This window comes from Melozone crissalis, unplaced genomic scaffold, assembly GCF_028551555.1.
Source record: "Melozone crissalis strain CALT ecotype California unplaced genomic scaffold, PUWL_Pcris_2 ptg000014l_1, whole genome shotgun sequence".
Taxonomy (NCBI): Eukaryota; Metazoa; Chordata; class Aves; order Passeriformes; family Passerellidae; genus Melozone; species Melozone crissalis.
This window is the reverse complement of record NW_026535792.1, coordinates 19,032,949-19,059,663: the sequence shown is the minus strand read 5'-3', so window position 1 is coordinate 19,059,663 and position 26,715 is coordinate 19,032,949. Positions and strand designations below refer to the sequence as shown.

General features: G+C 39.6%; 1 protein-coding gene across 4 annotated transcripts in view; it reads left to right on the top strand.

Moving 5' to 3' along the window:
• The window catches only part of TLN2 (talin 2), a 141,371-nt gene extending 115,434 nt beyond the window's left edge, over positions 1-25,937 (top strand). For all 4 annotated transcript variants that reach the window (XM_054272471.1, XM_054272473.1, XM_054272470.1 and 1 more), the window contains 11 exons: positions 604-729; positions 1,022-1,138; positions 3,137-3,322; positions 6,954-7,061; positions 9,010-9,115; positions 10,747-10,871; positions 17,468-17,593; positions 19,338-19,400; positions 19,494-19,676; positions 21,757-21,882; positions 22,856-25,937. In XM_054272471.1, the coding sequence (XP_054128446.1) occupies positions 604-729; positions 1,022-1,138; positions 3,137-3,322; positions 6,954-7,061; positions 9,010-9,115; positions 10,747-10,871; positions 17,468-17,593; positions 19,338-19,400; positions 19,494-19,676; positions 21,757-21,882; positions 22,856-22,984 (1,395 nt within the window). In that variant the 3' untranslated portion in view covers positions 22,985-25,937. The remainder of the gene's footprint in view (positions 1-603; positions 730-1,021; positions 1,139-3,136; positions 3,323-6,953; positions 7,062-9,009; positions 9,116-10,746; positions 10,872-17,467; positions 17,594-19,337; positions 19,401-19,493; positions 19,677-21,756; positions 21,883-22,855) is intronic.
• Positions 25,938-26,715: the final 778 nt, after the last annotated feature.

Genomic DNA, 26,715 nt, shown 5'->3' with positions numbered 1-26,715 from the left:
GATACTCTTATAGAGAAGAGTTTTCATTTGGTAGAACTTTGTGTGATTTAATGCTTTTAAGAAACACAGTATGGTTCATCTCCTCTAGGAGTTTTCTGGGTTTACTCAGATATCACTTGTTTAGAATACAGTCAAAAGGCTCAAGCATTGATTGGAACTAGTCAGGCCTTTGTGTAATCCTTCTGCTTTTGTTTCACTGCTGTGTTCCAGCTGGGATGCTTCTGGCAAAGTATTTGGCTCATTTTTACTAACCTGTCATTGGAACTCTGGCTCATCCCATTTTTGTTCTGAAGAGCTTGCAGGGCTTTAAAGCTGTTCATCCAGCTGATGTCTGGACTGTGCTGTTTGTTATTTGTGTAGGCTGACAAACTCTTGCCATTCTCCAGCTATATGTGTCTTGTTTTTCAATTAACTCTACAACTTTTTCATGTGGATAATCCCTAATATTTCTTCAGTTTCTTGTTTGGATCTCAGTAAAATGGAGGCAGGCTAGCATATTGCAGATGTTTGAAAAAGAAAGATTTTTTTTTTTTTAGCTGTGCTCTGAAAATCACACCTTCACACTTTATTGCCTGAGCCTTATGGCTGTTTCTCATTCCTTAGGTTGTTCTGATCAATGCTATCAAGGATGTTGCAAAAGCCCTTTCTGATCTCATTAGTGCAACCAAAGGAGCTGCCAGCAAACCAGCAGATGATCCATCCATGTACCAGCTGAAAGGTGCTGCCAAGGTAAAACCTTACTCTTAAATTTTATTTGCAAGTGTCTGTACAATCACATTTGATAAACATGTGGAATTTTGACTTCAGCAATTTCTAATTGCCTGAAGACTCCTTTATTTGTTTAATTATCATGGTATCATGTCCAACACAGGAGTTGGTATTTAGTCCTGTAACAAGCAGAATTCATCAAGTCTCTTAGGTCCTATTAGAATTGACAATGCTTCCCAGCTTGCCTTGCCTCATACCCTGAAAACAGGAGGAAGGATTCACGTTATTTTTTTGCTTTGCTTCTCCTCTTCAGGTGATGGTAACAAATGTCACATCCCTCTTGAAGACTGTTAAAGCAGTAGAAGATGAAGCCACTCGAGGGACAAGAGCCCTTGAGGCCACAATTGAGTACATCAAACAGGAGCTCACGGTACAGAACTGAATTGTTGTAGTGGTTTTTGCAAGTGTGTCCTTACACAAAGCTGGGAGCAATTGCTTCCTTTTTCATTAGACCTTCAGCTTTCAGTACAGATACTGTTTTCTGTCAGATGCTGTTCACTTTTTTTCATCCTGCCTTTGGTAGTGTCTCCTCAATATCACTCTTATACTGTATCTGCAGTTCAAACTTGTTTCTATTTTTCCCTTATTATGGAATGATCGTACCTGTGATACATGGCCTGCTGTGGATATCCTGTGTAAGCAGGAATTAATGGTAGTGTGGAATTCTCTCTCAAATTAAGTGTTATACCATGACAATTGTTTTCCTTCCTCTTAAGACATAAAGTATATTTAGGGGTTTTTCTTTACTAGCATAATCCTGAATGACATAAATTAATACCTGCATGATTGTGAAGAAGCCTGATTTTTTCCTTCATTTAGTTACAGTCCATTTTTGTTTTAAAAAGTCCTGTAGATACAGTCTTCAGCAGGAAATGCTTTGTTGCATAGGCTGTGGATTAGCAATTCTTGCACCATAACTGCATGTGGCACCATTTTGTCTTGTCAAATGCTCTCCATCAAACATCCACTTTTCACTGTGTGAGCAAAGCTGTTGTAATGAGGAAATTTATTTTAAAATATTTTCTTTTTAAATATCTGTTTATAGTCATTGGGAATTCACATGGCAGTCATAAAACCTCCTGATGTGGTACCTGATCAGGCATGTTCTGTACATTATCTCACCAGTTACTGTTGTGTGTCCTCATGAAGGCCTGGCTGTTACATCCCATCCTGTAACTCTGAGCTAAAACCTGTTCAGATCTGTCACTGGGTTATCACATCTTTCTCAGTTTGGTTGGTACCTGTTTGAAGTGTTCCTCTTGCTTTTGTCAGCATTGCTGAGGGATGAACCTGTGCTTGTGGTGTTGTCATCTCATTCCTGGGGAGAACAGAGGGTGGCACACAGGTACTCAAGAAAATGTGTCAGGCTTGATCTGGAATTCCAGGGGCTGACTCTGAGCAACACTGAGGGATGTCTTTGCATGTATAACTAGAATTCATTTTTTAACATTGCTTCTGTTTCTGGAGAGAGGAAATTAATAACTGATTTACCAGGAGCACAGGACAGACCAGGCTCATTTGTGTCCAGACATTTGCATTCTGAAACCATTGGCCTGCTTAGGTTGCACTGTGCGTGGTCAAGAAACCTCCTGATTAGTTGTGCACTCCAAATTGCCCCTGCACAGTAAAAGAATGGCAGGCAAATACAGGGTGGGCATTAAAAGAATGGCAAGGAAATACAGACTAAAGCTTGGGAGAAGAAAATATGTGATCAAATTAAGGTTGTGCAGCTCTTGTTACCTACACCTTCCCACAGTTCTTGTATTCCAGAATTTGTGTATTGTCAGGTAATTTGAACTCTTTTCACATTATTCATCCTGCAAAATTCTATCTTCAGGTTTCTGAGGGAGACTAAATATAGCCTCAGAGACAACGCTCCACCTCTGCTTTTTTAAGACACATTTGAATATTTCAGTGGTGATGTTCTCAGTCTCCACTGCTCTGTGCTATCAACAAGCACTGGATAGGGTCCAGCCTCTGCAGGGGAAGGATCTCCTCATGTGAGCAGAGCAGCCTAAACAGCAGTCAGGATGAGAAAAGAATATAATGAAAGGACAGTAATTCTTTTCCCCTGGTAAGGCTTTGAACAGCCGCCTGTAACTGTCTTGTGGGTAGTTAAATGCAGATGAGATGAAAGGGTTAACCTTTTTTACTGTCTCCTTCCCTCAGCTTATTGTTCCTCCCTGGTGTCTGTAGGTGAGCAGGCTTATCAGATCCAGGCCCATGACAAGCAGCAATGATATCCAAGTTCTCCAAATATGTTTCTCATTTCCTGCTGTGCAAAGGCTGCTTCCTTTTGCTGTCTCTCTCATGGTTGTTGTGCTCTGACTTGGCTGCTATCAGACTTTCCCTCTGCTTTCACTTTTAGGTGTTCCAGTCCAGTGAGGTCCCAGAGAAGACATCATCACCTGAGGAATCCATCCGGATGACGAAAGGCATCACCATGGCAACTGCCAAAGCTGTGGCAGCTGGGAACTCGTGCAGGCAGGAGGATGTGATTGCCACAGCAAACCTGAGCCGCAAGGCAGTGTCTGACATGCTGACAGCCTGTAAGGTAAACATTCCCTTCCTTGCTAACACTGCTCTTCTTGTGTTTGTGCCTCTAAATCCATAGAACGTTCTGTATTTTGTTCATTTTTCTGCTTTTCGTGTGAGAAAGTTAAGGTAATTTTAAGGAAAGCTCTTTCAGAAAGGGTTTTTTGTGAGTTTTTTGAAATTTCCTGGTTTCCAGTCAGGAGACAAATAATTTGTGCAAGTAGTAGAATATACAAATATTCCTGTGGTCACAAATATAATGTCAATGTTCCTAGAACAGTGAAAGGTTTGGTAAAAGAAATCACTCTGATCTATCTTTAGTTCTTTTCCCTCTGACTAAGTCTGTGGGTTTGCTCAATTTCTTTTGTGCTTTTCAAAAATGTGTGCAATTTTTATTGCACATTTTTATAAAAATAGCTGTAGCTCTATTTTCTACACTCTATGCTACATAAATGACTGTTAAGCCATTTGCCCTTGTTCTGATGATAAAAAATTCTAGGCATAAAGGATTAAAAAATGGGATTATGAAGATCTCATTCTATTTGATTTTCAGTAGTGATTGTAGTAGCAAACTGCCTTTGCCTGTAAATCACAGTTATTTACTTTTGCCTTTCCATGAATGGAAGGTGACAGTGAAATAATGGTTCTCTGTGTGGTGTCTGATTTTCAGTATCTGGTCAAATCCTAACTGCCTACATCAGTCCCAGAGTGATTTTTAGCCTAATACTGCCCAAACAGAAGGGTTATTTTGTTTTAAATATGATCCTCTTTCAAAAGTGCAAGTTCTGATTTAGAACTGCCTTTATACAAAACCATTGAATGCAACTTTTTATATTGATTTAGTTTTGTAGCAGGTTTTTTAGTGTCTAACCACTTTGCATGCTTCAGATTTTGATTTGTCTTTCCAAACAGGCAGCAAATTCTCAGGAACAGAATCCTCTGGTTTTAGTAATGTTATAAAACACTTCCATGCATGCACAGCCCACTACATACTTTTGAATATCTATTTATGAACATTCATTTTAAAATGTTTTTATGTCTACATTTGCTCCCAGTTAATTTAATGATTTTGAGTGGTTTGTGCATTGTAAGTGGCTGACAGGATGAAGCTTCCTGCAAATGGAGCAGTGGAGGAGTGGGATGCTGGAAAAGCCTTTGTGATCTCCCAGGGAATTGCTTTCACACAGAAAGGATCCTACAGAAGGAAAAGGGCTGGGAATCATTTTACTTGCTGTAATGACACAGTGCCAAGGCCTGAGATCTAGTCTACTCTCTTAACACCAAGAGCATTTATTGGACAAACAAGAATAAAAGTCTCCAAGAATACTAATTTTATGCATTATCTAAAATGTATGAGAAAATAGCTGTATCATTTAACAAAGATTTTAAATGCAGATTTTTAACCAGACTTGATTTAGAAAATCTTGTTTCTGCAAATTTTCCTTAGAGTCTTAGAAATCTTATGTCATTAATTCTACAAATTGATTACTGGATGTGGCATTTCCAGGATAAGCAACATTCCTTGAATTTTAGGGATAGGAACCAGCACTCTTAGCCCTACTATGCTGTAAAAGCTGTGTGATGCAATGGGGCTTGGGTTTTGTGGTATTTGACAAACACTGGAGGGGTTTTATAGTGATGTTAAGGTACTCTGTAGAAATAGCCCTGATAAATTATCAGATTTTTGTGTTCTTTGGGACAAGACTAAAGTGCATGTATATGATTTGTGGTAGAATTGTGCAGAACATAGCTCTGACCTCCCCAGTGTCAAGAATTTGAATGCAAGCTCTATTTAATTGCCTCTTGCCTAAGGCAAGTAGTAGAAGGAGTCAGGATTAACAGTTATGTAGATGCCTGTGCTGTAGATGAATTTACAGTGCTCACTACTAATTCAGTTGTTATGAGGAGATGCCATTTCAAAAGACAATAAGGATGCTTATTGTGGGATGTACTGAGACAACTCTCATTAAAGTCAGTGGAAATGCTGTAATTACATTTATTGAATGTTAGAGCAGGCCCTAAGCTGACAATTTCTGGTTTTTTATTACGTGTTTGTATAAAATAATGCAATAATTAACCTGTGCACAGGATCACTATTTGGAGTGATTGCTGTTGGAAAGGAAGCAGATATGCAAGGCCTATCAAACCCATGGGAAGCAATGGAAGTGAGCAATCACTGAGCTCATTCCAGAGGCAGTGGATTGAGGGAAACAGCTTCTCACCTTTTCTCAGCACTGGAGGCAGCTGAGCAGAGCCAGGCTGGAGCACAGGCCCTGGGAGCAGACACAGCCCAGCTGGGGCTCAGCCAGGGACAAATGGCTCAGGGGGAGCTCCCTCACACACCCCCCTGCCCAAGGCACCAGTGCTGCTGATGGGCTGGGAGTGGGACCAGAGGCAGGTGGTGCTGGCATGTGCAGAGAAAAGGAGGGCTGATGGTGGAGGAAGCCTCAGCGTGAGAAAGAAATGTGTGTTCTGCTTCTTCAGACACTTTTCAGTTTTCAGCCCTTCTGCCCAGGCCTGGAGGAGAGAACATTTCTGTTGTTACTCCCCACTGGTAGAGTGAGATGTGTGTTCAGATGGTTCTGGATTAGGAAAATGATTTCCTAAAACGACTTCTGTCACCTCTTTAGCCTGCTGTGAAATACACAGAATTTATACTGAACCTTAAAAATGCTCCCAAAGTATTCTGATACCAGTCTTGGCTATGTATGCAAAACACAGAAGGAACTTCCTATTTCCCTCCTACAGATCCTTGCTCTAATTCCCTGTGTTACAGTAATTTTTAAATGCAGAAGAGACATTTTAGGATGCTTTGCAATGGATGCATAAGAAACACTTAGAGGCCCTTTGCCCTGTTTAAAAATTCCAAAACTGTTCTGAACTTTGTGGGCTTCAGCCTCTCGTTTGAAGCATGCTGAGGATGAGGAAATTCAGTGCTGTTCTTCCCATCCCCATCCCCTCGGCCAGGGTGTGGGGATGAGGAGGGGAGGTGGCTCCTGCGGTTTCCGTGCCCTGCTCATCCCCAGCTGCCCTGCAGAGGGAGCCCAGAGACCAGCGCCGCCCTGCTCGGGATGCTGCGGGTTTGCGGAGTAAGTGAGCTGTGAGATAATCCCCATCGCAGCGGGAGATAAGAGGCGCAGGAATGGAAGGAGCTGTTCTGTAAGGGGAAATGCTGTGCGTTTGGGGAACTCCCCCTTGGCAACAAGTGGTACTTCTGCTCAATAGAAAAGTTCCCCAGAAGTTATTGGAGAAAGTACAAGGCTTGAAGAGGCTGCAGGTTTCACTTTTTATTAAAAATGAAATGGTTGAATTAGTCGGGCTTATGTCAGATGCCAGCCATGACACTCAGTGGAAATCCTTACAAAGACCTGACTCTGCTGCAGCTCCTCTCTGTATTTTAGCAGATGGTTCCAGCCCTGCTGTTGCTGTGTTAGATCTCTGTCAAGCTAACAGCATTAATGAGCCTTTGCAGAACTGCAGCTCTGCTGCTCTTCCAGCACTGTTTGCTTACAACAGAAATGGCCGGCCCTTGAGCTCAAATGTCATTTGCACACTGAAAAAATCATCTCCTCCCTTCTCTTCCCCCCATCTCTGTGCTGACCTACTCTTGTGGGATCCTTTTGGATGCTGATGTTGTTTTGCCTCCTCAGCAAGCATCCTACCACCCAGATGTGAGTGAAGAAGTTCGGGAGAGAGCCCTGCGCTTCGGAACAGAATGTACTCTGGGATACCTGGAGCTCCTGGAGCACGTTCTCCTGGTGAGGACTCATCTGCATGCACACTGGCTTGCTTCCAAAGAGAGTTATCTCCCTGCCCTCTTTCTATAGTGACTGCTAGTGACACATTTTTGTCAGTTTGTCACAAGGCTATGCAGTTTTGTTGTCAGATAAAGCTAAAGGAAACTCAATATTTCAGCTCTGTGAGACAGGAGGAATACTGGAGTACTTAAATGGAGCTGCATTCTGGATCAGATTGGAGGCAATCTGGATCTGAACCTAAAAAATGTTGTGACAAAGGAATTAAACTAAGACATTTCAGCATTCTTTTAAGCCCACAATAAACACCAGACGTGTTAGGCATAGGGCTGTGCCCCAGACTGAAGAGATTACACAATCTTCATTAAGGCACTGTTACATCAGTGTTACTGTTACTCTCACAGCCACACCTACTCCAAGCCATCCCAAAATCCCCAGCCAGCACTTCCTCACAAAGAACCCTCCAACACATCAGACATGGCACTCCCAAAGCTCTGCATAAAACTTCTACACTTAAATCCAAACTCTTGAATCCTGCTGTCAATGGGCTTTGCTTGACAATACATAATTATCCCATAATTTATTAGTTATCCCATAATACTTGTTCTTCTGATGCTATTACTTTTGTAGGAAGCAATAAAATGTGTTTGAACTAATGTTTATGAGAAGACTTAAATCAGCAATCAGCTTCATGGATGACCAGCAGTTTCTTTTAGGTGGCTCTCAGCTGACATATTAAAGTCTGTGAAACTGAAATTTGCAGCCATAACTGCACATTAGCAAACCCAAATCAGTTTTTTCTGCTGAGAACAGAGCATGTGTAATTATTTGCATCAACTTGCTGAAATTTATATATAAAGTAAAAGTCCAGTCACAGTTGTGCTTGCCACTAGCAGTTAAAATAGTTTTAAAATAATTGGAACTTGCTAGTGGAATTCTTAGAGCTGTATTGCAGTAAGTGATTTAGCATTAGATGTCTGATCCATTTTTAGTTTAGAGGACTGTGGGGAATTTTTCAGATTTGACCCCTAGAAGGCCAGCACTGTGTGTTTCAACCTGAGTGCCAGAACAGACCAAACACTTTTGCTCATTTTATTTCTGTCTCTCTGCAAAGTCAAGAGGCTTAAGGTAAGAAAGACATGTTCCATTTTATTGAAGTAACAGGCCTTTTCTACCTTAAGCCTTTTAACATTCAGTGCCCTGAAGGCACGAGCAAGTTCTGCCCCCTCATACCCACCCTGTCCCTACCCCAGTGTTGGCTGCCTCTGGTGGTTTAGAACCCCTAGGTCTGCAATCTCATTAATTTATAACCTCCAGAAATGCAGATCATGTGGGATGAGGAATCTCTGATTGGTCCACCTGGCACCCTGTGATACAGCTGTCAGTAAGTTCAGTTATACCCTCAGTGCTCAGGCTAGGGATGCTTACAGGGCTGCCTAGGGGGATTCAGCAGCCATATTTCTTTGGAAATTATACTTGTTAGGTACAAGAGTTGTCAGATGCAGTATCTAAAATTTCTCAAGCCAGGGTATTAACTTGTGTAATGTTGGCACAAAGTGACTTGTTTGCTCAAAGCACTATTGCACTAATCACCTAGCTGGGGGTAGGGCCAGGAACATGCTAATTCCAGCTGAATTCTGCACATCATAATAAAACTTGTAAGTATTAGTGAGAATCCAGAGTGACCTGACCTCCTGCAGATCCATGTGCTCCATCCTGGCCAGTGCTGGTCCATGCTGAGGTGAGGGAAGTCTGGAGCTGTGCAAGGCAGTGCCACTTTCCTGGGGTGCATCCAACACTGTAGAGTAAGTTTTGCCCCTAGTGCCTCCTGACAGTTACAGTTCTCTCACTGGGCTTCAGACCATTGCTATACAAAATAAATATTTCACTAGAGTGCCTTGGGAATCTTCCAGCATCCTGGAATTCTTAAATGTGCATTCTCTTTCTCTAGATTCTGCAAAAAGCAACTCCAGAGCTGAAGCATCAGCTGGCCTCTTTCTCCAAGCGGGTTGCAGGTGCTGTCACAGAGCTTATCCAGTCAGCAGAAGCAATGAAGGGTGAGTTGGGAGCAGGCTCCCAGTGTGCTGTGCTCATTACTGCAGAAATCATGGTCTGATATTCTGTGTCATGGACACTGCAGGCTCTCCTCAGTTATTTCCTGCAGTTATCAGTACCTGATGCTTGCAAATTAATCTGAACTATAAGCAATTTTCATATATGGGAATCCATTTTTTCTCTCCTCCTTCCCTCCTTATCTCTTAATAGAGTTACTCTTTTTCATAGAACAGTGATCTACATGATGCTATTTCCCTGTTCAAGTAGCTTTATTGGATTCTTCAGCTTTTCCTGCATTCTCTTATATTTCAAAATTTCTGTTTTCATTTGCTAATAAGGCAAGCCAATATCAAACTTCTTCTATTCCTTAAGTGCTTTTAAAAAAATCTCTATATCATTCTCATCTTTGGACACATTTATTAATTTCTGGCGATTTTTGCATTTTAATTCATATTCACTAAAATAAAAAAAACACTTCTTATTTCTTTTTTCACTTGCTGCCTGTAGAGGATGTCTTTTTTCACTTTAGAAGCTTTTTTTGTGGGAAGTAAAATATGTTTTAGCCATTCACAATTTTCTTTCCTCATTTTCATTTATAGGTACACAATAAAGCTGTCTCCTAACAAATTCAACATGTAAATGTTTTAACCTTTGTGAAATGCCTTTTTTTGAAGAGGAACTAGTACATCTTACAAATTTGGGGTTGACTGCATTTATACTTGCTGCCTTTTTTTTTTTACCCTGTTTATCTGCCAGTATTAGAATTTAATATAGAGTATCATCATTCTGTACAGCATTTGAGCTGAGAAATGGGTTTTAGACCATGCCCTTGGAGGTTATGAACTTCTTCTGGCTGTTTCATTGTTCCCCTCAATCCAGAATATGGATGCTTTCTGAATCTTGTAATTCAGAGAATGATGTTAAGAAATCAAAAATAATAATGCACTGACAGCTTCAAAAAATCTGAAACCACTTCCAGCCAAGTATTCATTTTGTGGATCTACAAAAATTCTTTGAGAAAATAGAAATGCCAAAAAGTCAACAGCAAAAAAAAATTTACCCTTCAGATGTGGTACAGAAACTGCTTTGGCCTTTTCTACATCACTGTTAGGCACACACTGCCAAAAGTGTGCTTCCTTCAGGCAGTGCCAACTTCACCCCCAGGCACTGCCAGTGCACAGACTGCCAGGGCAGAGCAGGGGGACTGCAGAGTGTGCTGGGGGTGACTGTGCTGGCTGCAGCCTGCTCTCTGTACCACTGTGTCAGACTTCTCAATGGCTTGATCAAGTTGGCAACCATCTGAGTAAGACCTCTGATAAACACAAGTTGAGTGACAGCTGGTTTTGTTCCCAGTATGGACAGCATCCCTTTTTGAAGCTTCTTTGCTTACACAATTATTAAGGAAGTTACTTTCATGAAAAAATAATCCTACTAAATATTTCTTCCCCCTCTGCTTTACAGTTTTCTCTGTGACATAAACCAGTGGTTTCATGCCATTATGGCACTAAAATCAGCTTTCTGTGGTGTACATTCTGTACTGGACACTTGAGGTGTGATTGCAGTTCCCCCTGTTTAAGTGGCAGCTCACTCCCAGTGACACTGAAGTTATTGTCTCCATCTCCATTAATTTCAGGGACAGAGTGGGTGGATCCAGAAGACCCAACAGTCATTGCAGAGACAGAGCTATTAGGGGCTGCAGCATCAATTGAGGCTGCAGCAAAGAAGTTAGAGCAGCTGAAACCAAGAGCCAAGCCCAAGGTGAGTGTCCATCCCCACTGTTTGTTTGTGGTTAACAAGGCAGAGGATGCACACTGCCCATAGTTTGGTGTGTATTTGCTACTGGCCACAATAATGGTGTAAAAAATCAAACCTTGCATGAGTTTTAGTGCCACAAAACCCTGCTCTGGATGGCACTTACCCCTGAGGGCAGAGGGTAAAAAGATGCTTTTCAGGGAGTGAGTCAAGCACCAGCCATAAGCAAGCAAAGGAAGAGGAGCCAAATGTTAGAAATGCTTGTAAGAGTTATGGCATCGTTACTGTTGAATATTTACCTTTCTGTTTGCAAACATATTTTACTGCTGTGTAGTCATTCTTACTTGCTTTCTTTTGAAGCCCCTTTGTTCATATCTGAATTTGTGTGGTGTAGCAGGAGAAAGCAGCAGTAACACAGCTGGGATTCAAGAGAATGCAAAGGACCTGCAGGATTTTCTAAGGCTAAAACCAGCATTTTCTGCCCTGCTTAGAGAGTAGCTGTTTCAGTATAGAATCAGATACACTGTATGATTATTACTATGTCATTTTCCTGAAGGAAATTAAATTCCAGTTCATTATGGTATCAAGTAGTGTTGCATGTTGCCAGGTCCTTTCAAATGTGTCTCTGAAGATACTATAAAATTAAGCCAACTATTTTCACATGCAGTACAGAGGGAATATATGAAACTGGTGGGTCCCAGAGAATTGCTACCTTTTGCCTGGTGTTAACCTGCAGGTTTTAGTAGGAATTACTATGTTGCATCTCTTTAAAATGAAAAACATGTTTTGGCTGTGTAAGTGATGTCAGGAAAGGACTATGTATCTATTTTCCTCTTTATGCTGCTTTGTAGGTGCAAATCAGTTTCAAAGTAAAGCTAATGAGAACTCTTTCTAAAAAGCAGAGCCTCAAGACCATTCATTCAGTGTTGGATGATTCCATTGGTGCAGGGTAGTATTTTGTTATTTAGGAGCATCAGATGAAATAGTTCTTGGAAGCTTCAGCCTTTGAGGACCTCTCACCCCCCACTCCCTGTTCAGTAATAGGAATAAATTAGCTCATGAAAAAAAAATGCTCTTTGTCTGCATTTTTTAACAAGTACATCCATTTTGTTTATAAAGAAAAATGGTCCTTTCTAATGAGATTCCACAGGCTGAGTGTGAGGAGTGGAGAAGTCCTCCATCACCTTTTCTATGCAGTCACTGCACAATAGCACATGTGTGTTGCCTGGGAACCATGGAGCAATTTCCTGCCAACATCTAAGCCTCTCCAGGGTCATTGTAATCTCCCAGTGAATTTCCCAGTTCTCACACCTGCTCATCATTTAACATGTTAATTTGAGTATCCAGTCTCCTTGTGACTTACTGGTTTGTTTGTCATTTTCTGAAACTAAAATTCATATCCCACTGTTTGTTTGATTTGGGATTTCAGCAGCCTTTGCATCCTTTTCAGATGTTTAATCTCTTTCACAATAAGGATTATAATCCACATCAAAAGCTACAGGAAGGTCACAGAGTGGCTCAAACAGCACTTTTTCTGCTGCAGACTTGCAGATTGTATCCTCCCAGAGCAGGATTTCCTGTGGTGAGCAGGCTGTGTCTTCCTAAAGCCATCTTTGACAACACCCAGGGTGTTGAGTAGGAATGCTTAGACCAGGGAAGGGCTGCTTTGTCTTGTGCTCAGTCTGTGAAAGGCAGGAATAGGAGTTACTTTCTACAATGGAACAGACTAGCTAGACAAAATCCTGCTTTGGTTAGCAGCAATCATCCCCAAGCGAACTTGCAGAGTCCTCAGTTAGTAATTTTAGAATGTCTACCTGCAGGAAATAACATCATCTTCATCATTACTGCTTGGTGGCTGATTCTCTGTTTTTTCTGAAGTTGTTTTATTAGTGCAGTGAGTAATTTGATTTCAGCTTGAAATTTTGATCTTTGTGTTCGAGTTTGTCTTTTAGCTCTAAAAAACCCCCAAATAGCTGAAGGTAGGGTTTCTTCTCATTTGTCCCACCATTTTTTTTTTAACTTTTGGATTTTTTTTTTCTTCTTTTCCTTGTTACCTCTTCATATTTTTGCACCTATCATACCTCCCCTTGGTGTCTTAAATTGACACAAATAGCATGAGACATGTTCATTTTCTGCTGCTGGGAATCATCTTATCCCAGAGGACAATTTCTAATGAGACACAGTGCTGGTAACTGCTGCCTGTGCTTTATTGTACAGTGCTTATTTTGTTTGTTTAAATCCTGGCTGTTTGGCTGCAGGTGAATGTGCTCCCAACATGCTCAGTCCCCTAGTCCACAGCCCCACTGACACCCTGTAAATATCTGTGTGTCTTCTGAGCTCATATCTTGGAAGGACTTTGAGGACTCTCCTGAGCAGTTGTTTGTGACACAAAACCTCTTCAGTATTCTCCTTGCAGTGTTCAAAGTGAGAAATTATCTGAGAAGCACTGAGATCTTTATGGTTTATTAAGCAGGAGTTGGCTGTCATGTTTCCTTTAAGTACAATTATTTTTCCTGAATGTGGACTCTTACTTTTTTCAGTTTTCCATTTGGAGAGTCAGTTGTATTGCAATGCAGACACACATTCCTTCTGTTATGCAAACATGCTACTTCCTGTAAAATAACCCCCACAACTAGTAACTTTCTGATGAAGAAAACTATTTGGTCTAGTAAAATCTTCATGGTAATACTGAGGAAAACCCACTTTTAAGTAAAAAGGTATGGTAGATGAGGTACAAAGGAGAGAGCATTGCTGTCCCTCCCCTGTTCTGTCTGCTCTCCAAGCTTCTGTGCAGGCCTCTGCCTCCACACATGGGTGTGCTGTAGTCAGGAAGAGTTCCCTGCTGGCAGCTTTCAGCAGTTGGTCCTTTGGTTTTTTTAACCCAAGATGAATCAAACCTGGATGCCTTTTTCTGCAGGACTCTGTGTGATATGTTTGATATATTAGGTTGTTATTTAATCCAACTATATATCAAACATATTCCTACAGTGTCCTGCCCTGTCTCCGGGGGTTTTAACCTGGTAGAAGGAAATATGAAGGAGCAGAGTCACTCACAAGCAGGTTTAGAAGACTTCCTGTAGACTCCTAATCTAATCTGGTATAAAATACATACATGGAGTGCTCCTTTATCAGTAGAGTTGCACTTGGAGAGACTTCTGAGTTGTGTAGGGATCTTTGTGACAGTGAGCAGCAGCTGACTTTCACTGAGATTCTTATTGTGCTTTCCATGGCTCAGTGCAGTAACTTACTCATATTGGCTTGCTTATTGTAGAGTAGAAAATTAGAGGTGCTTGAAAATAAAATGGTTTGTCTTTTGTAATTTTTGCTGCTGTTTTGCAAAGAGATTGGGGGCTCATTTGTTTTCCTATTAACCCTGACTTTATTTATGCTACCCCTAATAATGGAGATGCTGTAGAAAAATTGTTAAAATACAATACAAAACCATATCTTTTTGGTTTTCTTTTCAATGGCATAATCAACATTTTAAGGATATTCCATACTAAAGGCTTTGTAGTGAGCCAAATGTTTGTCTGTTCTGGTGTCTTAATTTTCCAACATTTTTATAGCTGTACATGGTTATTAACAGCATATTAGCTCAGGCTTGAGGAAAATGAGATGCTGATCTTCATGGGGCTGCTTGAGGAAGGAGAAACTTATCCCTTTTGTCCTAGATCTGGTTTTCTAAAGAAACCTGCTCTAAAATGTCACAATGTGATATTTTTTGCCATCATTGCTCTCAACTTTATTAATGAAGGCTGTGAACTGACACATTGTAGGGTACTGTTTATGAGTGTGAACTTAAGGCAGTCCAGGAGACACACTCTTTTAACAATGGGGATGGTGAAACATTTCCTTTTCTTGTAGGGCATTTTGCTGTGCTCAGCCTTGTGCTGCTCCCTGTCCCTGTTGCTGAGGAATGCTCTGGGTAGAGCTGTGGCAGGAACACAGCCACAGTGCTGGCTGAGCATTGTGCCTCCCCCACTGAGTATCCAGCCCTGGGATGTGGCACACCTGAGAATGGTGAAGGGAAAACCACAGAGAAGGACTAGAAAAGAAGGATTTCTTAGAAAAGATTAAAAGCCAACAGGCATTCAACAGTTTGAGTGCTGTGTAAGGCTGCTACAAAAATAAATTCTTCACAGAAGGGATCAACTGTTAAGAGGTTTTTTTTCCCAGAAGTAAAAAAAGTTGTGAGATGTCAAAGCATGCAAGACTTGGAAATTTGAGAAATTTGACCTATGGCTTGATCTCCCAAGCCCTGGATTTCAGTATAATTGGAAAGAAAGTGATTGGGCAAACAGGGGAGAAAAATGATTGTTATGAGATGAGATACTAAGGTTTAGCTGTTTGTTCTCCTGTTGAGCTTCACCTGCTGCTCCACAGTGGAAGTTAATCCAGCCATTGTACAATGGCACTCTTGATTTCTTGGCATTCTCTTTGAAAAGCAGTAATTTTTGCTTAGGAATTGTGTGCAATATTTAGTCCACTCACTACCCTGAACTGAGTTTAAACAACTGCTTTTGTTCAGCATCTTTTTGGTGGCTGTTTTTTCACAAATTGAACTCCATCTGAGCACATTCATAGCTGCCCAGCAGATCACGCTATGGCCATGAGCATTTTATTAAATGTCAACAAAGACTGACACTTCCTTTGTAATAAATAAGCAGATACTGAAGTTCTTGCTCATTTAAGTCTGAATTCCTGACATATAAACAGTAATGCACATAATGTATTTTATGTTGGAAATGAGAATTTAAAAACTTGATAGTAAGAAGTTTTGGACAAAAGTAGAAGTGCAATAACAGTCTTTTAAAAGTGCAGTAACAGTCTCCTCAATTTACTGTCAGTCAGTGGTATTTTTGTTGATATTGCTGTTTCAGTCTTTAGTCAAATCAAAGTCAGTAATGTATCTGTTTTAATAAGGACAGTAATTCTGACAGACTGTACTAGATTCCATTTAATCACTCTGGTAATGTCATGATTGAAATAAGAGTTTTATTTATGAAATTTGAGGCCTGTAGAGGACCAGTGTGATTGTACTTTGCTATAACAATGGTCATGATGTGGCATTGCAAGCACTGCCAAAACTGTATGTGGAACATGACTTGCTCACTTTCCAAAGTAATTTCTTTTATTACAAAGACATATACTTAGTTGATGGGAATAGCCCAATAGCAAGGCAAGACAAATAGTTTTCTGTGGATTAGGTGGCTTTTCTTAAAAAAAGAAAAACTTTAAAGTGCCAAACATCTTTATCTACACATCAGTTTTGATTTTCAGATGATTCAGTTTTTCTGGTGTATGTGGATGCTATTGTTTCATCTCCTGGGCTTTTAGTTATGTGGCAGTTATGTGAAGTGCTGTAGGACTGAGTGCTGCTTGATGGGTCATTTTGTAATTACTTATCATTATCCTTTATTATTTTATAATTGACTATTTCATCAAACTGCAGTAACAGGAGAACTAAACCTGACTGAAATTTAGATGGGTGTGCTTAGACTTGCAAATGATTGCCCAGTTTTTTAACTCGTGGCCCTCCTGGCTGGTGTTTCTAAAGTTAGTTGTGTGGCACAAGAACATTGTGGTTGTAGTTAGAATAAACCTATTTATTCTATATATTCTATATAATATTTCAAAAGCCTTATCTCTCACAAAATAGGATGTCCTGATACTTAGCCACTAGCCCTGCCATACAGCCTTGGATTCCAGTAGGCTTGTGATTGAGGCACAAACAAAATACATTCTGTTGGAATATTTTATATAAAAAACAATCAGAATACAAGGCCCAGGCCTGGTTCTGTTTAAAATAACAATAACTGTTCATCTCTATCTATTTTGTTAACTGTTCAAAAGCTAGTAAGCATGCTTAGATGGACATAAGTTTTCAATATTTGCTTAAATTATTTGAAAGTCAGGAAAGTTTTTGTAGAACAATAAATTTACATTTTAAATAGTAAGAAACCTCATTAGGAGGTTCTGCACATGCTTGTTCAAAGACATTCTTGGATGACTGAAGTGTTCCAGACAGAGCTTTGGAACTTCCTGTGTCCAAGATCACTGAACTGGACAAAGCTCCTTTCTGTGCAGTGACAGCTCTTACCAAAAGCTGTTAAATCTGTGCTCTTGCTTGGTATCTACTTTACATTCCTTACTGCAGGTGAATGAGACAACACATATTTATCATTGTTCTTTTTCAATGCCTTAAGTCTTCAAGTATTTAGAAAATGCTTTCCCTAGTTTAGCAATCTTGGAAGCCACTATTATGGCACTAGAGAGATAATGTTGATAGGAAAAACAAGAATTTCTTTTCAGACCTGCACTTTTCTGAATGTAGTTTAGAGTAGCTCTGGTGGAGGTAATGCATTAGAAAGTTGATGGCTTTGTTTAAATATCTTGTGTGAGCAGGCACAAGGGCAAGCTCTAATATTTATGTTGACTCCCAACTTTAGTCCACACAAAACTCCTGTGCAGAAAATGATGTTATAGATCTTACTGACTTTACTGATGTGTTCCAGAATCTTCTTATCTTTGTATATGTCCTCAGTATGGAAAGTACAATTGCTTTCAGGTGAATGTGTAACATTGTTTTTTCTTGGTTATAGCAAGCAGATGAGACTCTGGATTTTGAAGAACAGATCCTGGAAGCAGCTAAATCCATTGCAGCTGCTACCAGTGCCCTTGTGAAGTCAGCTTCAGCAGCCCAGAGAGAACTGGTGGCTCAGGGAAAGGTGGGTAAACAGGACATGTAGAAACACTAGTGGGGGAAAGCATCAAAAATGAATATAGTCTCCTAAAGGTTCTAAAAAACAGTAGGAAGGAGCTTTGGAATGACTAATGAAAATGTAAATTGTTCACTGCTCATCACAATACATGGCCCAGACCTGTTTGAAAAAATCCCACAGTTACATTTATTTAAACCTCACAAGTGTAATCAAGTGCTTGACTCTTCAAATTATTCAGTTGTGGGGAGTTTTGCTGTGGGGCTTTTTCACTTCACGAAGATCTGTGATTCAAGCTGGAAATGTACAGTCCCACACAACAGTTTGGGGATCCAAACCCAAATGTCACCATGTTCAATACTGCTCTGGGCCAGAACAGCAGAAGGCCTCAGTAATTGTGCCCTCAGTGTCTTGTGATGCAATGGGGGCACAGGCCTGCATGTCAATTCAGGACATTTCAGTGGCCATGCTTGTAGTTATTGCTGCCATCAATGGAAGGAGTCTTTACAGCATGTGGCATCATTTTGGTGTGCTCAGAATTGAGATTTTGTAAATCGTTTCACATCCATCACTATTTTTCACAGTCAGTATACTCTGAAAGATAAAATCTAAACATCAACCAGGTATGTTGCCTGTGAGAACAATAATTATAGGACCATTGTAGTTGTATAGTTATGGTTTCCATTTTCACCTGACTGTTAACTCACAGCAGGCTCTGTCATGGATCCCACAATCAGGCTCTGCTGTCTGCTTCAGCCTGGGCTCTGGAAAGCTTGTGCTTTTGTTTCTAACAGGACCAACAAGCACTTCATCTGTGGTCTGCTTAAACATATCTGTTCAGGGGATGATGAGGCAAGAAAAACTTGAAACCTAAATACTTTGGGGGTTTTTTTATAACTGATTTTTTTTTAGTTGAATAAGTGTCACCACAGCCATGAGAGAACATATCTTCTGTTTATGTTGATGCTGTACTTAATGATTTGATTTAATTCCCTGGAATTCTCATTATGCTTGAATGCCTGTTTACATTTCTTTTAAAACACAAGTTTCTGGACCATGTTTACATTTCACATCTTCCAGCTTCTCTCCAAAAACCACCCAGACCCATGCAGCTGTGGGGATGTGGATCTGGCAACCAGCTATAGGGTTTAGCTTCATTGCTTTCATCCAATATGGGAAGAAAACTGTCTCCAAATTGTTGCTGGTACTGCTGATGCCATGAGCACTTCAGTGGAAAAGCCATGCAGAAAAGTGAGCTGCTCTCCTAAAGTGCCATTATTGGGCATGAAGGCACGTGGGGGCTTCCCTGTGAAGCTTTCTGATCTGTACCTTCCCACAGTGCTCAAATCAGAAGAGAGGAAAGAATAATGTAAATTCAAATGTATTATGGAGACAGAAGTAAGTTATTTTAAAGCCTGGGACTTAAGGAACTGCTGCTTCAGCTGTTGCTTCAGCTGTGGTTTCAACCACCATAGTCTGCTAATTACTGGTTATTCTGGTAATTACTCCTGTGTGTTCCAAGAATGGGTCAGCTGAAGCAGTACAGTAAGCTGGACACTTCCTGAGCAGGCAGATGTGTGCTGGAAGCACAGTCACTGTGACAACTGACTGCCAGTTGGATTTTCTGCTCTTGAATGTGCTGGGCACAGTCACAGTTACAGGTGTTTCCTTTTTTCATGGATTACTGAGTGTGTGAGACAGAGCAATTGTATTTTCTGTTTTCTTGTAAGCCATCTCTGAACTGTTTTTTCAGGTTGGAGCAATCCCTGCAAATGCAGCTGATGATGGACAGTGGTCTCAGGGACTTATTTCTGCTGTGAGTAACTACTTCTCTTGAGAAAACTGGCACATTCTCTGAAGAAATAATATCTGTGAGAATACCCAGTGGCTTTTTTTTGCTGCCTTCTAGGCCAGAATGGTGGCAGCTGCAACCAGCAATCTCTGTGAAGCAGCAAATGCCTCAGTGCAAGGCCATGCCAGCGAGGAGAAACTCATCTCATCTGCCAAACAAGTGGCAGCTTCTACAGCACAGTTGCTTGTGGCTTGCAAAGTGAAGGCTGATCATGACTCTGAAGCCATGAGGAGGCTACAGGTACCTGTGTTTAATTACTGAGAACCCATGTAGTGCTGTGTGAACACTGTTTCAGCACTCCAGGATTATGCACATGTTCAACAAAGTATTTCTCTAAGTGCTAGGATTGTGGTCAGACTGCCTTTGTTTCTAGGAGTCAAGAGACAGCAGTTGTAGATAGAGCATTTCTAAAATGGACAATCATTGTTAGACAAAAATAAGAGGAGAATCTGATGCAACATCTCAATTGAGGTCTGAGTGAGCTTCTTTACATAAAACTGGTTCCCTTTAATGTTACACATCCATTTCATGTTGAGCTTCTCTGAACTGCTGCTGAATTACCACTGTGTTTTGATGGGTAAAATCTGAAGTCTCTGGAAGTTTTGTTTGAGGATGGTAATTTTTAAAATGACCACAGCCTTCTCTGCAGGCTCAGCCTGGAACATACAACTATTTCAGCTGGTTTTTTTATACCACCTTTGGTGAACAATGAAAATTCCTTTTTTTCTGCTACTAATGGACATTCAGTGCAACAGTTCATGTATGGCTGGGCAGAATCAAATTTAACAGAAATACATATGACAGAGTATCTCTCTGAGCATGAGGAACTGATGTCATCATTTTATTCAAAGTAGAAACATGGTTTAAATATTTAGGAGGGAAAAAATATATGAATGTGTGAAAAATCTACATGTTTCTACAGCAAACAGTGCTATGCCATAGGGCAGTTATAGGGCTGAGATGGTTTTAGTGCTTTACAGTCAATCCATGTAGATTGACATTGCCAAAGGGTGTGGGGAAGGTGGCAGGAACTGGAATAATACAATTTGCTCTGTAATATCTAGGTGCCAGGATGGGTCTGAAGGAATTTTAAATGCAGAACAAACAATAGAAACAGGAAAAATTTAACTACTACAGATTTTTCTCAGCTCTGACAGGAAATTTGGGGTTCTCAGTCATTGTGGGCAAATATTATTAAATAGACATCAAATGTGAGAAATTGGAAGGGAATGTGAAAAGAAAACAAGCCCAAGCATGGACTGAAACTGAACTTTGCCATTTTACCAAGTTTCATTTTAGTCCCAGAATGAATAATGAAAGGAAGAGCAGTTTGCACTTGGAAATCATGTCCTTTATCATAGCAAAAACAATGAGTTGATGTCTACTAAATATTTATGCTTTTTGGCATGGTGGACATGCCAAAACTGCTGAGACTTTTCAGCTGGCTTTGCCCCCAGCAGAAATGCTTTACGTAGCTTTAATCAATAGGTTGGATTGAGGACTTTGAGTGTCTTGGTTTTTTCCTTCATACCCCAATTTGAACTGCATTTCCCATGAATGTAAATTTGGACTGCACTGTTACAGAATCTTCCAGAACTTAATGAAGCAATTGGAAATATTTCCACTCTTTCTGGATGAGCTCCAGACTGAGCAGAGTGAATTTCAAACAAAGATGTCCTTGGGACATCTCAGGTGAGGAAGACTTGAAAGTGAGATGCAGCTGGAAATATGGGATAGGAAAATATATATATATTATATAACAACAAAATATATATATATATATATATATATATATATATATATTCAGTCAACAAAAGAAATATTTTGTAGAAACAAAAGATACGTATTACAACAAAAGATATATATTACAAATATTTGACTGTTTCTCTGAGAATTTTTAGGAAATAAAAGTTTAAATGTGAGATAACCATGGCTGTGTAAGTTGCTAACTTGACCTGATTAAAATCCATTAATTTTAAAATTTTATTGTTTTATATATTTATACACTAGTTTTTAGTTTCTGTTCTTCTCAAAAAAAAGTCTGATCAGTAAATTATAAATTGGAATTTCATCCACTGCTTTTTTTCAAATGATTGGAAAAAAAATCTCATTTGTGACTTCTCCAACATTCAGCTTTTTAAAGAAAGGAATTTTGTTCTCTCTGTACCACTGATTTTCACAGATTAATTTGCTTTTCCCTGTGGAAAAAAAACCCCATACCTTTCCTGTGCAGTCAAGCAAAGATGTTTGTTTTGATGTTCAGACAAATCCATGTTAGTTATATATTTTCCTTATTACTAAGTTTCTTTTTTTCTCAAAGGCTGCAGGAAATGCCGTCAAGCGTGCATCAGACAATCTTGTCAGGGCAGCCCAGAAAGCAGCGTTTGGAAAAGCAGAGGATGATGACGTTGTGGTCAAAACCAAGTTTGTGGGTGGCATTGCTCAGGTTGGTACCATCACTCCAGAAATAAAGCAGGGAAAAACTAGCACAAAAATGAGGGGTGTTACAATGTCCACCTGCTGGACAAAGCTATTGAGATTAATTACTTGAAAATGATGATGATTAATTACTTGAAAAATCCATGATCAATTACTTGAGAAATCCATGATCAGTTGCTTGATGCCTCATTATTATGGAACCCCTGATATAAGAGCACAGTGATGTCCTGCACTTCTCCACTGAGCATTTGCTGTAATAGCAGATTAAATGAATAAATCTTTTCAGAATTCTCTCATGTACTTTAACTGTTCCCAAATCTTAATGAAACAATGATTTTGCATGTATTTAAGCAAAGAAATAGGGAATGAGAGATAAAAACCAATGAGGTTTTGTTACTGTGACCACAATAATTATTGAGAAATAATAACAATATTTAAAAGTAGATTTCAAGGCTCTGAGGTACCAACTTTTAGATTCCTTAAAATGAATGAAGTACATCATATACTGTACATGCTACTTAAAATATACTGGACTTGATTATTTCTGCATGTCTGTACTGCTGTCATTTTTTCTTTGGCATTCTGAGATGCAGGAAAATACTGTGGATGCATGAGGAGAGTTCAGTTTTACTGTCACTCAGACATGTTAAGACATAGTGCTTATTCTACATGTTCTAAACCCCCACCCTGCTGAATGTTGGGAGAATGCAGAACTGTAAAATTCAGAACTGTAAAATTCATCATGGATGCATGGTACAACTAAGGTGGTAGATTCTTTTTTCTTTTATTCAAGTGGAAATAGAATACTTTTCTTGATGGCCTAGTCCTGGCATCTGGAAAAATTTGAGCAATTCCTGATGAAGTCACTGAAATTAGGAGCTTCTCTGGAGAATGCTCACATGGCCAGCTGTGACTGTGGTGTCATTAGGGAAAGAAATATTATTTTACAGACAGTATTCCTTGCTGTTTCTGTTTTCTAGATCATTGCAGCCCAAGAAGAAATGCTGAAGAAGGAGAGAGAACTGGAAGAGGCAAGGAAAAAACTGGCTCAGATCCGCCAACAGCAATACAAATTTCTACCCACAGAGCTGAGAGAAGATGAGGGTTAACTGTTAACCTGCTGAGATTTTTCTTCCTTTTTATTGTTTTGTTTTCTTTTTTTTCTCTTTTTTTCTTTTAAAGAAATAAGCTAAAGGGGGACAGCACATTGAGAACTGCTCTGACAGCATACTGATAAGCCAAGCACTTAGCTAAATAAACTGCCTGTCATAGCTTTGGATGAGCAGAGGGCAATAAACAATTGTTCCTTCCCACCTGCTCAGCTGAGGTGCATGATGATCAAACAATGGTACAGTGTTAGGTTCATCATTCCTGTTCCTCCCTTGATTTGTATCTCAGGAGAGAATGTTTCACTTTTTACTAAAGATACTAAGTCAGTATTATTGTCACTTTCCTGATGCTTGAGGTATTTATCATTCCTTGACTTGTTCTAAAACATTGATAAGATTAAGTAGGAAAAGAGTCAAGAAGTTTTTTATATGATAAATATCCCATGAGCTGGTGGTTGTCCCCCAAGTACCCTTGTAAAAAGAAGACCAAGATGGAGAAGGATGTATTGCTGAGTGGAGAAACACGCACGAGTGTGGCTTTGAAGAAGCCTGTCCTCTTTCAGTGTTATATAGCTGGTTCACCCCAAAACTGGAGGAATTGTCTCTGCAGCTGTTTGCACTACTAGTATTATTCCTTACCTGATACCAACAAGCTTCTGCTTGTGCAGTATTTAGGTTTACATAATGTGGCAATAGCCATTCTTTAAAGAGCTCAAAAAACAAAGAAATGGAAACCTTGTCACTGCCTCAATAATAGCAGGTTCATGAAAGAAAATGCTGTTTCAATTATATACCTCTAATGTGTGACTACTTTTACAGTATTATACACACATACACATGCTCTAACATTGGACTGAATCGTTTGCATTTTGTTTTTTAATTGAAATTATCTGGTTTGTACTGTGGTATTTCTGTTAGAATGTATCTCAGTTAAAAAAGGGAAATGCCCAGTACAACAAAAGACTATCACAACTCTTGTTATTATTTTAATAATTACATTTATAATTATTATGTTTTGAAACCTGTGGGAATTGTAGGAGAAAAGAATAAGTGATTTACAAGTAGATTTACAATTTTTCCTGTAATATATTTTTTAAAAATTTGGACTCTAGAGAGTTTGTTTTCATAGTTGCTATTGATGAAAAAGTATTCACCAAGGAATTGCAGAGAAGGAATAGCAGCAGTCTATCAGCAATCTTTGTGCAGAAAGGTACAGTATGCTCTCAGTATCTGTTGTGACCTAAATAGCAATTTGGGTAGAGTAACATATTTCACTATGTCAAAAAGAGAACACAAATCACAGCAACTTCAAGTAGCAAAAGCTAAACTATTTGAATAACTACAGAAACATCATCTTTCCTAACAGTAGTTTCCAACTCCTCTCAAGCCCTCCTAACAACAATGGCAAGTCTGTTTAGGTCACAGGATGCTGCCCCTCCAGTCCTCCTGAGGGCTGGGCTGTCCTTACATCCAGCCAGGTACGTTCAGCTGAGCCTGACCTGTGTTCTGTGCATCCCCACCTCGTTGTCCTTGCTGCAGGAAATACCTGTCTTGTACATCCCCAGTAACCCCCAATGGTAGTTCTTCAGTTTAGATAGTGCTAACTCCTCATTTAAGTTACCTGCATGAGACAGAATTATCAGGAATTTTGTTACACTAGTACTAAATATATAGCAAAAATCTGCTAGATAATTAATAAATATTGAAGTGTAAAAAGGTTTTTATTGTCTCTTCTCTGATACTGACATATTTCAGATTCAGTAGAGTTGCTGGAAAATCCACAATCATGAGGAAAATAAACTGGTGTGTCCCAAATGGAATCACTGGCATTGACAGATGTGCTGTGATGTGTAGGCTTGTGTGCAAATGCAAACCCTGTCCTATCAGAGATGTGCAATTCTGAGTTCTTTCATTTGCCACTTCAACACAATTCAGGTTTTTGTTCAACTCACTGTGAACAGTGTCACAGTCTGGAGTCCTCCACCAAAAAAAGGCTTTCTGTAAGTCTTTGGGCAGAAGGCTAAACTGGTATTTATTGCTGTAAGACCTGAATAAAGACTGCTCAAGTGATGGGGATTTTCTGCTGCTGTTGGTAGGTTCAACTCCTTTGCAGCTTATGCCTTTCCTTTTCTTACCTGCACAGCTTCACTTTCTGATCTCTTTCAGAAAGATCTGCAAGACAGATTTGCTACTACTTCCCTTCCAACCTGCCTTTAAGTGTTATTTGATCTCATTAAAGCATGAAGAAAGATGATGCTGTCTTTAACACCATGCCACTATTTTATTGTAGGGATAATACTGATGTAATATACTTCAGTCAGGATGGTGTCTGCCAGTTTGATATAAGCCAAAAAAACCTTGTCAAATGCAGCTATGTATGGAAATGATATAGCTAGAAAACTTTATCAGTATGTAGAAGGTAAGAGCATGTTCAAATTGTGCTCCAGAGAAAAGTGTTTGGGAAGTCCATTTTAGCCCAGCTATTTTGAGACTTCTCTGTTCTGATTTAGTGCCCCCTCTTACATGACAAAGTATTTTTTCCTTAGCTGGGTGCTCCATGGAGGAACCACAGTCAGGTGAATAGCTGAGCTGGACAACTGAAGTATTTTTTTACTCAGAATTTTGGGTCTTTATTTGTGAACCATTAAGAGAATATAAGGTCATCCAAAGCCTTTCAACTTTTTTCTTGCTGTTATAATTTGCAGTATCGCTGAAGTTCATGTGTGAACATCTGTGGAGTTTGGAACCAGTCCATCCATTTCTTTGGCATGGGAACTTGCAGCAGGAAGTGACAAATTGGAGTAAGGGGTAGATGCTAATTAATAAGAAGGACAGATGTTTACTTTGTTCTGTTAACTTGTGAAATGATGAATGAGCTCTGTTGTATCTCACCCTTCTTCATGTGGAATTCACTCTGAGAATTGTATGCAAATTAAAAACAAAATGCCTCAAAGTTCTTTGTGTACAAATAGTCTGATGTCATTTCCCCAACTGCTCAGAAAATTGAATATTTCATCATTTGTCAAAACTTCTATACTTCAGAAGCCTCAAAAGTTAGAAAAGTTCTGAAACAGAAATTGAATTCCAGACTTTTTTGTATGTCCCTTTCCCTTTGATTTTCTGCTTGTTCATTACTTAATTGCTAATGAAGGGAGGAGTACAAAAATCTACAAACCTCCTCAACCTAAATATGTTGAGATCATGAGTGCATTTCTGTTTTCCATCAGTCCTTATCAAACTGATAAGATATTCAGCCCAGGAGTATGGCATTTATCATCCCTCCATATTTTGTAACCTCTTGGGTTTTGGCTTTTTTCCCCTTTAGGAGTGGGCTTGCTTTAGGGGCAGGTAGCTTACACTGGAAATTTTCTCCTTTTGTAATTGCATCATGGTTAACAGAGAGAATGATCTGCCCAGAATTGTCATGATTTCTGAAACCTGCATTTCCATATTCATGTTACTACATTAAACACATTGTGGTTGGTCATGGTAATGGAACATCACATTTCTGTGGCACAGTTAATGATGCCAAATGCCAAATGCCAATGCAAAAACTGTTTAGTCACATGAGTCACAACTCTGTCACAAATTGCCCTCATTTACTGAGCTATAAGTGCCATTCTGTCACTTTTTAAAAAACATTTTAAAAAATAAAAAAGCAGTACAAACCACTGTTTTTTCTTCAAATTATCACTTTGTTGCAGTGGAAGAACCTTCTTGAAAATAGTTTT